Source organism: Dipodomys ordii, unplaced genomic scaffold (assembly GCF_000151885.1).
Source record: "Dipodomys ordii isolate 6190 unplaced genomic scaffold, Dord_2.0 Scaffold86, whole genome shotgun sequence".
Lineage (NCBI taxonomy): Eukaryota > Metazoa > Chordata > Mammalia > Rodentia > Heteromyidae > Dipodomys > Dipodomys ordii.
In genome coordinates this window covers 4899306-4912120 of record NW_012267302.1, presented here as the reverse complement: position 1 = coordinate 4912120, position 12815 = coordinate 4899306, and the positions used below count along the sequence as shown (strand labels likewise).

The following is a 12815-nucleotide window of genomic DNA, read 5'->3' as shown; positions in this document are numbered from 1 at the left end:
TCTAAGACATTATTCCCCAAGGAACAAATTGTTCTATAAAATTATGTTACTTAGAAGAGAGATCGTCACCCTGACATTGCTGAGAACTCCAGAGTGCGTGTATCGTATTGTGGGGATCATTCTGCTGAGAGAGAGGAGATGGCGATGTCAGGCACTATGGTCCCTAAAGAACAAGGTCAGAAGGGCTGGGAAGTTGGCTCAGTGGTAGAGTGCTTGCCTTGCATGCCTGAGGCCCTGGGTTCGATTTCTCAGCACCACATAAGCAAAAAAAAAAAAAAAGAACAAGGTCAGAAGGACAGAAGAAAGGAGGAAAAAGGAGGGTAAAGGTAGGAAACATGCCTCAGCTCCAACTGAATGTATTATCTTCTATTTTCCTAGATTTGTGAAATTCCTACAGATTTAAGATAAACCTGAGACCTGGCTTCCTGCCCGCCAATTCCGACAAAAGTGTCTGTTTTATGGCAGATCTTGCTTAACAAACAGTGGAGTTGTAAACAACCCAGCAATAATTCATTATCATTATCCTTGCTTAAGAGAATCCAAACTCACTCTAATTTTATCAATAAGATGAATATACCACTGTGATGGCCTTTACGTGAATTATAATTAAAGCTAATCTTCATTAAACTTATTATACCATTGTGGAAGCAGATAAACAAGCCAAAGAGAGGCAAACAATGCAGTCAATAACTTGCTCCAAATATGTATGCATATTTTTTTTGTTTTCAAAGCTCATATTGAGAGAGACATTCCTTCACACGATACAAATGGATTTGACATTAAGAAAAGTAAACAAGAAAGAAAAATAAAGATGGAAAAATCCTGTGGTCAGTTCACAAGTGCTTTTTTATTGTTTGAGGCAGGGTTAAAGCCTTTTATAAAGACAAGGATATATGGGCCGCTAGATTGGATATGACATCGGCCTGGTCTAGCTGCCCTTGTGCTGAGCTCTGCTGCCTATTAGATGCCACGGACAAAACAGGCACTGAAACTTCCCAACAAAGAGCCAGGGTGGGTCCTGACACAGCTAATTTCAAGCATTATCCTAGAGCTGATTTTTGTCGGTGAAATACTGCACAGGTATCCACTCTCGTTGTGAGTGGGTTGGAGAGATGGACACTGTTGGATAATCCCTGATTATTAGTGGTTTTGAGGATTTTAATGTGAATGTGTCTGAAGAGCTGATTAATGGAGGTTGCAGGACCTGTGCATGGAACTCCTGGCAGCCCTGATAGATGTCATTCAGGGTCGTGCTGACTGAGTAGGCTAGAGGCTGTGGGACCTGGCTCCAAGTAGCTCAGGTGTGCAGAGTGCTCACAGACTTTGACAACAACCAGTTTCTGGCCATTCCCTTAACTGTTCTTGAAGGGAATTTCTTCAGGCTTGGCAGTCCTAATTCTAGGCAACCCAGAACAATGAACACCTGGCCTAAATACAGGACTCATGACACAAACAGATAGATGCTTTGTGTTAAAGGCAAGCACACAGCCTTTCAAATATCTTGCAGAGAGACTTGCTTTGTGCACCAGTTAAGTTAAATGCAGTGAGAGTCACGCAACTAGTGCGAGGGTGTAGTAGTCTTTTTTTGGTGATGTTTGTGCTAAAAATCCAAAGAAAATGATGTACCAATGTTTTGGAAGCTATGGATCTGATTTCTGAGAGGTCCGGAGAAGAAAGAGGAAATTTGGATTTGATTGGATGGGTATTTTCTACAGGCTTCATTTTGTGCTTCAACCTCCAGAGCCCTCGCACTCTATCTTTCGTCACCTCACTACTTGAAAATTGCACCCAAATAAGCCACCCCCAAGTGTAACTGTGGCTATAGGCAGAGCAGGCAAGGGTGTGTGCTTTAACACTGAGTAAGGTTGCATGGTGCAAACCAAATCCTGAGTCGTGAGAGGCAGCTTGCCCCGCATCGTGTTCAGGGCAGGTAGATTTGGAAGTGGATCGAAGAGGATAATGCCTGGGCTTTTGCAGGGAGGGATTTAGGTGAAGTGAGTCTACAGTGGGGATTGTAAAAACACGAAGCCAGCCATAAATGTATGAGCTAGTTGGGAAGTTACCCCTTCTTTTCTCTGTAAATCTACAAAGCATCAAAATACTGAAGGATGGAGGAGACTGGTGCATGTGCAGAAGGGGACCTTGGGAAAGTGTCCTTCCTTTATACTCTGGCCATCCCACTAAAAATAAACCCACAGCACAGGGACAGCAGAGGAATCCTGGCTCAGTCAGGCTAGCTGCAGGCAGCCCCCCTGCTCGCCCCTTCACAAGGCTGGAGTCACTGAGCATGCCCAGTAAGGCCCCAGGTGTGACCTCTGCTCTCCTGTAAGCAGTGGAGGGACCAGGCAATCGATCATGGTGTTCATGCTGTCAGCCCCGGTGCTTAGACGACGCTGTCTGTCACCCCAGTGGATGAGCCCTGCTTAAGGGCAATCATGTCAATCTCTCTGTGACCACTCAGTCTAAAGCAGCAGGATGATCTTGACAGGCCTGGCAAAGTCAGCACAAGGTATAGAAAGCTGAAATTGTAGCCTTCCCACAGAGATGCAATGTGGACTGTTGTTTTTCTTTAGCTCTTCCTTTATTTTTGCTTTCCCCTTAATTTTCATGATAGGGGCTGAGGCTTACAGAACTGGGCTTCACAGCTGGTCATCACGGATAAACCTGTTGCCCTCTGAGTTCTTCCCATAATAAACATAGCGGTACTTGCCCAGGACACCTGGAAAAGAGAAACATTGTTACAGGTGGCACAGTCAGTGTATTGCTGAAATGTAGGTGCTGTAAAACAGATCCAGTGGGGGCAAAAGACAACGACTCTACATCTGTGTGTGTGTGTGTGTGTGTGTGTGTGTGTGTACAGTTACTAGGACTTGAATTCAGAAACTCAGTCTTGTTTAGCTCCTTTGCTCCAGAATCAAAGATGTCTCCGTCCCAAATAAAAGATGTAGAATCATCTTCCCAGAGTGTGAGTGTTTTGTTGAAGTTGTGAGTGGACCTTCTTAACTCCTAGAGAGAATCTTGTAGAGCCTGGAGGGTATCAAGCACGTATGAATGAAACAAGAGCTTCTGACACCAGAAGCCCTCCTCTTACAGAGCTTCCGGAGAGCACTTGTCCTGCTTTGATACATTGGACTTGTATCTTCAGTTTGGCTTTATGTCATTTGTCTGCAGAAAGCTTTCCTCTCATTTATTTATTTTTATACATTTTTATTGTAAAAATACTGTACAGAGGGGTTACAATTATATGAGCAAGGTAATGAGTACATTTCCTATCAAGCATTGTTACCTCCTCCTTTGTTTTCCCCCATCATCCCTTCCCTCCCACCTCCACAACTACACTCCTCACCCTCCACCAGGGTGGCCCTCCCTCCCCCACCCTCACCCCTACCCCACCCCCCGCCTAAATTGTAAAGTTCGTTTTTCAACATACTGTCTTGTGCATCTCATTGTTACAATTGGTCAACCTGTATCCCTATTTAAGCAAGAAAAGTGTATATACAAGATGCAAGGCACCAACATCAAATACAGTGAAAACAGGGGTTATACCGTGGGGGGAGGAACATACAAAGAAACAAAAAAATCACACAGTCTATTAGAAATACATTAGAAACAATAGCAAGAAAGAAAAAAACACTTGTGTCCTTATCTTGGGGTTCATTTCGCTTAACTTTCCTCTCATTTAAAAAGAGCTTTTATGATTTTTTTGCATGTTTATTATTAAGTAGTTGTGTAAAGGGGTGACAAGTCCATAAATCAGGTTATGAGTTACAAGGCTTCTCGGTGAATGCCACCCTTCTTCCCCCCATCCGTGGTTTCTTTGTTCACACAATGTACGTTAAATATAATGACTGCATGCGTTCACCCTTCCTCCATTCCTGTACCACTCCCCAAAAAATGTTTCTACTTCTTGGTATTCATTTTGATAAACAGTACTTTAGCTGTTCTGGAATCATGCCTTTGGATTCCACATACACACACACACACACCCCAAGTATACCATTATACCATCCTTTACTGTTTGTAAGTAAATGCACAGAGCCCTGTATATGCCTTGCATTTTAGATCTAGCTTCCACATATGCAAGTAAACATGTGCTGTTTGTCACTTTTGTGATTCTTAATGGTGTAAGCACCTCCTAGATTAGGGTCAAACTTTTAAATCAACTCATTTTTTTTAAAATTCTAAATACTCAACAAGAAATCACCTGCCATGGTTCTGGTGAAATCTTGTGAGATGATTAAGGAAAAGAAAATCAAAATTTTCTAAGAAAATATGTATAACTTCATTTTGCTTTTGTCACCTTTTCTTTTTCGAAGAAAAAAAGCTACCTCCATTTAGAAGATCTAACAAAATACTGTCACGCACAGTTGTCTCAGCACTAATGAGACCTCTGAAATGTTCACAACTAGGGGGGAAAAAAACCCAAAGGAGATGCCCAGAACAGAGAAATTCATGAGCCACAAACCTGCCTATGAAAACAGTTGCATATATGCATGTTTTTTGAGGGGGTGAGGTGGGGAAGGGGGGTAGTGTAAAGTCAACAAGCACCATAACACAATTCTTCATTAATCTGAGACAAATTAGACTTGAAATTAGCCAGGGCCTTCCCCTCTGACTTTGTGAGTTGTAAATATTTTTGTGACTATAAAAGAGATGCTTCTCTATTACAGAGCTCTCAGCTTTGTTCTTGAAAGATTCAAGTGACTCATTAAACCTTTTAAGAAGTACAGGACAGATGTTCCCTAGCTTGGGACAAATTTGGATGTTGCGGGGGGGGGGATGTCTCAGGACATTTTAGGGCTGGAAGAGGGATGGGGTGACATGGTGGCATGGTGGGTTCTCGGTACTTCCTGCGTGTTCCCACAAACAACTTTCCCATGGATCATTCTTCCCAAGTGTTCTTGCTTTACCCTTGGCTTCTTATCCCGTTTCTGGTTTTTAATGTTGGTCTGCTGCCTGGAAATACTGAGCTTGGATGAAACCTCACTGAGACGTTCTCAAAGCTTAAGTTATTCTCTTAGCTCTTGGCACTTGAGCTGGTCCCTTTATTGTGCTACATTATGTGTTGTTTGGTATTGTGCTAATATGCCAGGATTCTAGGGGTCTGAGCTGGTCAGGCTATGGCAATCTCTATGGGCCTGGGTAGGAATACCTCACGGGAGTGGGAACATTTGCAGGGGGGCTGCCTTACATCTAACTGATCTAAAGAAATGCTCAATAGTCCAGAAAGATGGGGCCAGAGAGCACTGATTTCATTTTAAGGCAACAGGCTAAAATGAATTAAATTTTTTTATTGTCTTTAAGTAGTTTTACAAAGAAGTTTCAATTCAACATATCAACTTATGAGTACAATGCATCGTTAGCATTATGATTTTTATGAAGAGTTATGGATATTGTAAATAGTCTTTCTCTTGAGCAAAAGTATAACAGGCAGGTGTGTGTGTGCATGCGTGCGTGCGTGCGTGTGCACAGTAGCCCCTCCCCCATCATGGCCACACTCTTCTCCAGTAAACTCTCCATGCATCCACACATGAAATTTCTTTTCTCTCCCCTCTCTCCATGGTGAACTTCCACTCTGGATTTTTCCCAGATGGGAACAGAACTGCTGGAATGTGAGCTGGGATGTGCTCTGAGCCACATTCCCAGACCTTCTTTCTGGTTGGCATTGATAAAAGTCCTTTTTATGTCCTGCCCTGTTTCTTTGGGCTCAGAAGCAAGAATGTTTATAGACATCCTGGTGAGAGAGGGCTGTTTGATGGATGCAAGAGACTGTGGCTGGGTGTCAGTGCTTGGAAAATGAGGCAAGGACATGAGGTATTAATATTGTCAATGATCTCTTGACGGGAAAAGAGATACCGCACTCACTGTCAGATTTAAATAGACATCAAGTGCATTAATGACAGAAGGGCAGACTTCAAACAAAGGGGCTGTGTGCTGGGGAGCTGAGTTGGTCTCTGGGCTGGCAATAACCCGATCTGAAAAGACACTGTCAGGACTAGAGACAGGCCCAGGATTGTGTGTAGTGACAGAAAACAGAGATACTGACAAGAGATACCAGTGCCATATTATGCCAAGGACACTGTAACACTGCCTTCCTCTCTAACTCAAGCTGACACCACTCCCCATCAGGCAGGTCTTCTCCTCCTGTTCCTGTAGAACCACAACTTTCTATCTCTCCGCCTTCCTCTCTACAACTCACTGCAGCTGAGAAGTTCCCAGCACCCCCTTCCTCTGTAAGAATAGTGGGGTCAAGGCCTTAAGATAACTTCAGTCGATTTACGTTTGGACTCCACAGGAAGGCACTCCCTCGTCCTCCAATGATAGCCTGGTGACCTGAGGTGAGGGCCACTGTGTGAAGAGCTGTCACCTTGAATAAAATCCATAAAGGGGAGGCACTCAGTGGTAAGGATCGCCTGGTAGGCAAAAATGAAACCCAGCTGCTAGCACTAGCCTGGGAAGAAAGGTACTTTGGCTAGTGACACTGGAAATTGGCTGAACTTCTTTTGCACTGGAGCCATCTACGGCTTAAATGAAGCCAACTGCGCCTCTCCTGAGGCTCCTACCTATGAGTGCGCTCATTGGCAATACGATTACTCCCAGGATGTTACTTTTGCGCTCAAAAATAAATAAGAAAACAAACAAGGGGCAAAAGGCAAACAAGCCAGGCAGCAGAGTCCTGTGGATGGCTGTAGACTTTTTTATTTATCATGAGGGTTATCTGTGAAATAATAGGCTCTGTCCATAAATTAAGGGAGGTGGTATTATGGGCTGCTTTCCCTGCTGTCTTCCTCCTCCATGACAACTGCCAGACTTGTGAAAATCACAGAGGGAATGGGGTTTGTTTGCAAGGAGTGTTTGCCCAGGGAGGGGATCTCGGGAACCACTGGTTGTGACTCAGTAGGCCATGTTTTTGTGCGCACATCTGCCTTGCATTCACTTGTTTGTATCTCCTCACAACTGGAGGGGGAACAATCCATTTAATGGCAGATGTAGTGTTTTTAATTAAAATATCTGGCTTTGGCCATAATAAGTGAAGCGGGCTTACCATGTATCAGGCAGACGTGCTGATGTCTTGTGTGGAGCTTTCTTTGCTGGGGCCCTGAAAAATGACAGCGTGCCGTCCCCTGGGGAATCTTCTCCTGCCAAATGAGACTCCTAATTTTTCTTAAGTAGCCAGCTTTCCCATCACCATAAGCTCTTAAAGCTATAATTATGAAAAAAATGTATTGGGAAGAATCTGTTTTAAAGAGGCCCTTTATCTTTTCAATGTTCCCCCCCTCTGGAATGGATGTTCTAATTACGCATGGTAAGTTATGGCCTTGGGGCTGCCTAACGGGTGAGAATCTCAGCCTCTTCTCTTGGATGCAAGGTAGTGTTGGCGGGCTGGCTGGTGGGAGGGCGGTTCCAGGATGTAGCTAGGAGTAGGAGGAAGCTCTCAGTGGCCACAGCAAGGGAATTTTTGTGGACCCTGTATGAGTGCAGCCTGGCCTCCATGATGTCCTCATGTCACCCACCCCTCTGTGTGGCTATTGTCTATTTAATAGGGGATGGGTAAGCTGTTTTAAAATCCAGCCTTGATGTAACCAGATACCCATCCTTTGATCCATGCTGGACTGTTTGTCTTTAATAGTTTCCACTTTAATTATGAAGTAGGTGATTTAGTAATTTTATTTATTTTTATGTCATTACTGAAGCTTGAACCACAGGCTTGGGTGTTGTCCCTTAGCTTTTGTGCTCAAGGCTTGTGCTCTACCACTTGAGCCACAGGGCTACTTCTGGCTCTTTGGTTGGGAATTGGAGATAAGATTCCTGCTCAGATTGGCTTCAAACCATTGTCCTCGGGTCTCAACCTCCTGAGTAGCTAGGATTACAGGCATGAGCCACCAGTGCCTGGCCAGTTTTTTTGTGTGTGCCTGTTGGAATGGGGAGAGGCAGGGCCTAGACACTGTCCCTAAGCTTTGGTGCTCAAGGCTAGTGCTCTACCACTTGAGCCACAGCTTCATTGCTAGCCCTTTTCTTCAGATCTCGGGCTCCTGCATAGAATTACATGCAGGAGCAATTTAGTAAATGCTTTGAAGATAAAGATGCTGGGCCCAGTGGTAAATGGATCACAATTTGCTCTGGACTAAGTCAGGTCTTGAAATCACTGTTTAGCATGGATCCATGTAAGAGCTAGAAATCTCCAGAGAAAGGGTTTCCACTAACTTTTCAGCCACTTGTCTCATAGTTGCAGGGGGACATAATGCCCACTAACTGTCCCACATTTTGTTCACTTTGACATGAACTCTAGTCTCTTGCAACAAAATGAAAGCCTGTTAGAGCCAGCACTCTGCCAATACAAATATGAAGATGCATTTGATAAGTGAGTGCAGGTGGAACCAATCAATTCGTATTTGCAACAAAGAGAAATTATCAATCTGATTCTCATTTGGTTTGGTCTTCATTTTAAATACTATCATCATGAATGTTTAAGTATAGCCAGGTATTGACAAGAGCTTATCAATATCACATGCTGGCTGGGGACCTAGAGCTTGCTAATCTGTAAGAGGAAAGGAAGGAAGCAAACCCCAGTGATTGAGAAGGCATTAGTAGGGTCCTTTCTGGTCTGTGATGGAAGGTTCTAGAACAAGGTCTCTGGCATACTATGAAAATCCATAAATATAAAATCCCTTAGAATATTCCCTCTCTTTCCATTTCTGTTAGGGACCAAAACAAAGGAGGTACCCAATAAGTATCTGTGTACTAGATTTATACCAACAAATGAATAGATGCATAATATTTTCACAGGATTTTAGGGATTTCCATTATTGAACGTTAATACTTTAATCCTCTGGCATAACTTTGCCTTTGGAACAACATTTTAAAGATGTATACAGGTCATATGTGTCTTACTGAAGCATGGGGCAGAGTTTTAGAAGGCCATGTCCCCATCATGGATTCTGCTGGTGTTTTTATGCTGAACACTTGTTTATCTCTCCTTTCCAAAACAAAGCAATTCCAATGCTGGGCTGGAGAAAGCTCAGTGAATGTTATCATCTGGCCTTAAGAGCCACAAACATCACCTGGAAAGGGACATTTCCCCCAGAAAGCACAAGCCTGAATAAACACAGCACATTTTCTGGTCTTGAGGAAGGGCTAGAGCAGCACCCTGAAGTCAGCTCTGGGCTGTGTTATCAGCCCTGCCCGCCCTGGGTACTGAGCGAGATTTAGCAGAGCTGCAGAATTACAGGCTCTTGGCATAAGGCCCTCCTTCAATGTAAGCTCCTTACATACTAAGGACAAATTGGGAAAAAAAAGACTTAAAAAAAAATCTTAAAGGTGTTGCTTGGGAACAGTTTTTGAGCAAAAGAGACAAAGTCTTTCCTCTCTCTGTGGGCTTAGCTGGGAGGCCTCAGGCGGAGGGGACCAGGGGCTATTCACCTGACCCAGGGGACAGTAGTGAAGGTCTGGAAAAGAGGAGCCTTCCTTTCTAAACTACAGAGCAACTGTCTCGGTTTGTCAGCTGTATCTTGGGCTGGCAAGGGGTGCCACACAGGTCTTGCTACAGTAGGCAATCCTGCATCTCCATTATTACACAAAACAGCGCCATGAGAACAAGAGGGAATTTCTACCCTGCTAAGCTGAACCCCACACTCTGCATGAGCTGATATTTGATATTTGAGTCCCCCCTAGTTAGTTCATCCCTGGGATGAAATGAACTAAAGGCTGCAAATTTTACTTTATTCATGGCAAACTCCCATCTATACAATTTTCGTCCTTAATTTTATCTTTTTATGAGGGCTGGCAGTACTAGGGTTTGAACTCAGGACTTTAGGCTTGCTGGACAAGCACTTGGCCCATGGCCTCAGCACTCATCCAGATTTTGAAAGTGCATTTTCTGAGGTAGAGTTGTGGCACATTGAATCTTTGTCATAGGAAGTCTTGAGCCGTCTTGTTAAAATTTAGTCAGCACATTTTATTGTGTGGCACTTTACTTCGTTTCAGTTTTATTTTGTTATTTTTACCCACACTAATCCTCCTTATGAATTTGTGAGCATTTTTAGTATACTTAAGATACACATCTTGGGTCCATGTTTTTGCTCCCTAATAAATTGTATTATGTTCAAGTTCAGTTGCTGTCACTATTCCTTCAGGCTGATTATTTCTACCCACAATGTTTATCATGAATTTATAATGTTTATTCACTTCTTAGCATAAAGAGAATACACCCCAAAGTGACTGCTTTGGGTGCATGATAGGATTCGAATGGAGGGATGTCATGATGACATCCTGTATAAGTACCGTAAACCTCTCCCCCACAAACCTCAAATCCTAAAATCCCAGTTTGCCTCCTATTCAAGGCTAGAATGCATCCCTATCACAAAAGAAAGCCCCCAAATGGATCCTTTTTCCAACGCTCAGAGCCTTGCAGTAACTCCTGAGGAGAGATTATTAGCCTGCTCAGACAGATGCTGGGTCTTGTCAGGCGTCACCCTGTGTTTGCAAGGAGGGAAAATCAGGGACCTATCTTGGCGATGGGCAGCCAGAGTGAGGACACAGGCCTCCTGGATCATGGAGGCTGGATAAACGGTGATGAGCGTGGGTAGACAAGTTGTCATGTGATAAACTCAAACCTGTGGACGATACACTCTGGGCTCCCAGAGCAGCTGAAATAAGGGTTGTCATTGTACAAGAAGCAAAGGGGGTGGGAAAGGAAGGAGAGAAAGAACAAACTCAAGGCAAGAATTGTCTCACATAATCTTCTAGTAGAAAATGGTAATGCAAGTCCCAATTCAAGAAATTCTTGCACCACTGGGTAGCTTAGTTCCCTGCTCCACTGTTGCTGAGTCCCTGGACCTTAGGTCCAAGTAGCAGGTGCTGTGGTACTAGCCAGACCTGACAGGGCCATGCAAAGTCCTGTCCACATCAAGGAAGCATTGGGCCTACAGACTAAAACCTACCTGACAGATGATAGTTCCATTATATGAAACCTAGAGAGGAAATAGTCAACATGCTTTTGTACAAATGTCAATGTTTTTTTACTTATTATTATTATTATTATTTTGTAAATTCTGTCATCCTACCTACTCAGGAGGCTGGGATTAGAAGGATTGTGCTTTGAGGCTAGCTTGAGGGGTGAAATGTTTCTTCTGTTTGTTTGTTTGTTTTGAGATCACATCTCAACAGAAAATGCTGTTTCCCAGGCAGAAAGTAAGACTGGATTTCCAAAATAACCAAAGCAAAACAGAACTGGAGGTGTGACTCGAGTGGCAGGTTACCTGCCTAGCAGGTATGAGGCTATGAGTCCTTTTTTAAAAAATGAGTCCTGGGGGCAGTGGAAGTTAGACAGGCATTGAAGAAAGTACCTCAGCTGCTTACTGCATCCTTGTTTGGAACATCACCAGTGTGAATGGCTGTTACCTCCAGATGCATTCTAATCAAACAGGAAAACACTAGAGATTACAGATAATAAATTTCATAGTAAGTACTGCCTTCTCATTCTCCTCCCCTCAAAATTCATAAATGTTAATGATTCAAGTGCATTTTTCCTTATTCTCAGGTTAGATTTTGGTTCCAATTAAAAATGAGGCCAGAAGTAGTGTGTAATCTTGATATTCTAAACCATAGTTTACTTATATTCAGCTATAAGGTTATTTTACACTAATATACACTATGTTAATTCTCCTTCTTTCACCGTTTCAGAGAATTCTTGAAGTGGGACAAAATGGAAAGATTTATCATTTTATGTAAAGTCCTTCATATACAGAGTTAGAAAAGGTAGTTTCAATTGTTTTCTTTAAGACTACTAGATACCCACATGACTTCCTTTCCAGTCTAGAAATATCTCTGGATCATAGGAATGGAAGCTTTGTTTTTATAACTTATTTTTCAATATAGTTTTTTTTAAATCCTGTTCACAGATAACAGACCTCTTTTTAAAAAGTTCAAAGATCACAAATGAGACCTAGGTTCATTCTTACCTACTTTTATGCAGAGGGAAATGAGAGCCAGGTGGAGTGAACATATTTTCCTCTTCCCCATGTCTGTAGTTTAAGGGGCCATAATGGATTTGTGATGGGCTATATTCCAAAGTGCGTGCAGAGATGGGATGCAAATCAGCTAAGATTCATGAAGTGCAGTCCACTGATGGATGTGCTATAAACCAGTCTGTCACTCAAAGCAGACAGTGGTCAAGAGGGAGGGCTGCACATTACTTTCTCAGAGAGTGTTTCAGACAGGAAAGAGAGAGAGAGAGAGAGAGAGAGAGAGAGAGAGAGAGAGAAAAGAAATGAACCCCCCATCCCTCCACTTTCCCTTTATTTCTGCCTTTATCTTTTCTCCTTTAACTTCTGAAGTGAGAAGAGGAGCCACTAGAGGGCAGCATGAATTTAGGAAAGACTAGAGGCTTTCTTTAAAATAAATAAATGCTGATGGCAACTATTCAGGGAGAACCATTAAATCCACACTGTGCTTCTGGTCACCAATTATAGGTTCTATAATGATCAATATGTCATGTTTACTCAATCCTGGCTAAAGGCTCTATGAGAACATGTCTACCAGAGTCCCTTCCATACTTTTGGATTTCTTCTGCCTCAATTTCAGGGACTGATTTTCTTTACCACCAATTGTTCTAATTAATCTTCTAGGCTGAGGGTTTGGAGAGTTTTGCGTATCACTTGTGTAAATGTGAAGAAGCATTCAAACTAATAAAGATAGATGTCTCCCATTTCTTAGGCAAAAGATCGTTTGGCCATGGAAATCCTCAAAAGAAAATGCCACCAAAGGGCATGGAATAGCCACTAGCCGATTGTCAAAAACAATACAATAAAAATGAG

General features: G+C 42.9%; 1 protein-coding gene across 3 annotated transcripts in view; it reads right to left on the bottom strand.

Moving 5' to 3' along the window:
* Positions 1–848: 848 nt before the first annotated feature.
* The window catches only part of LOC105992693 (chromosome unknown open reading frame, human C10orf11), a 1076746-nt gene continuing 1064779 nt past the window's right edge, over positions 849–12815 (bottom strand). For 2 of the 3 annotated variants that reach the window (XM_013025699.1, XM_013025703.1), the window contains one exon: positions 2563–2719. In XM_013025699.1, coding sequence (XP_012881153.1) covers positions 2640–2719 — 80 coding nt within the window. In that variant the 3' untranslated portion in view covers positions 2563–2639. Of the gene's footprint in view, positions 2720–12815 lie in introns of all 3 variants that reach the window. The other variant, XM_013025704.1, reaches the window with a different exon arrangement.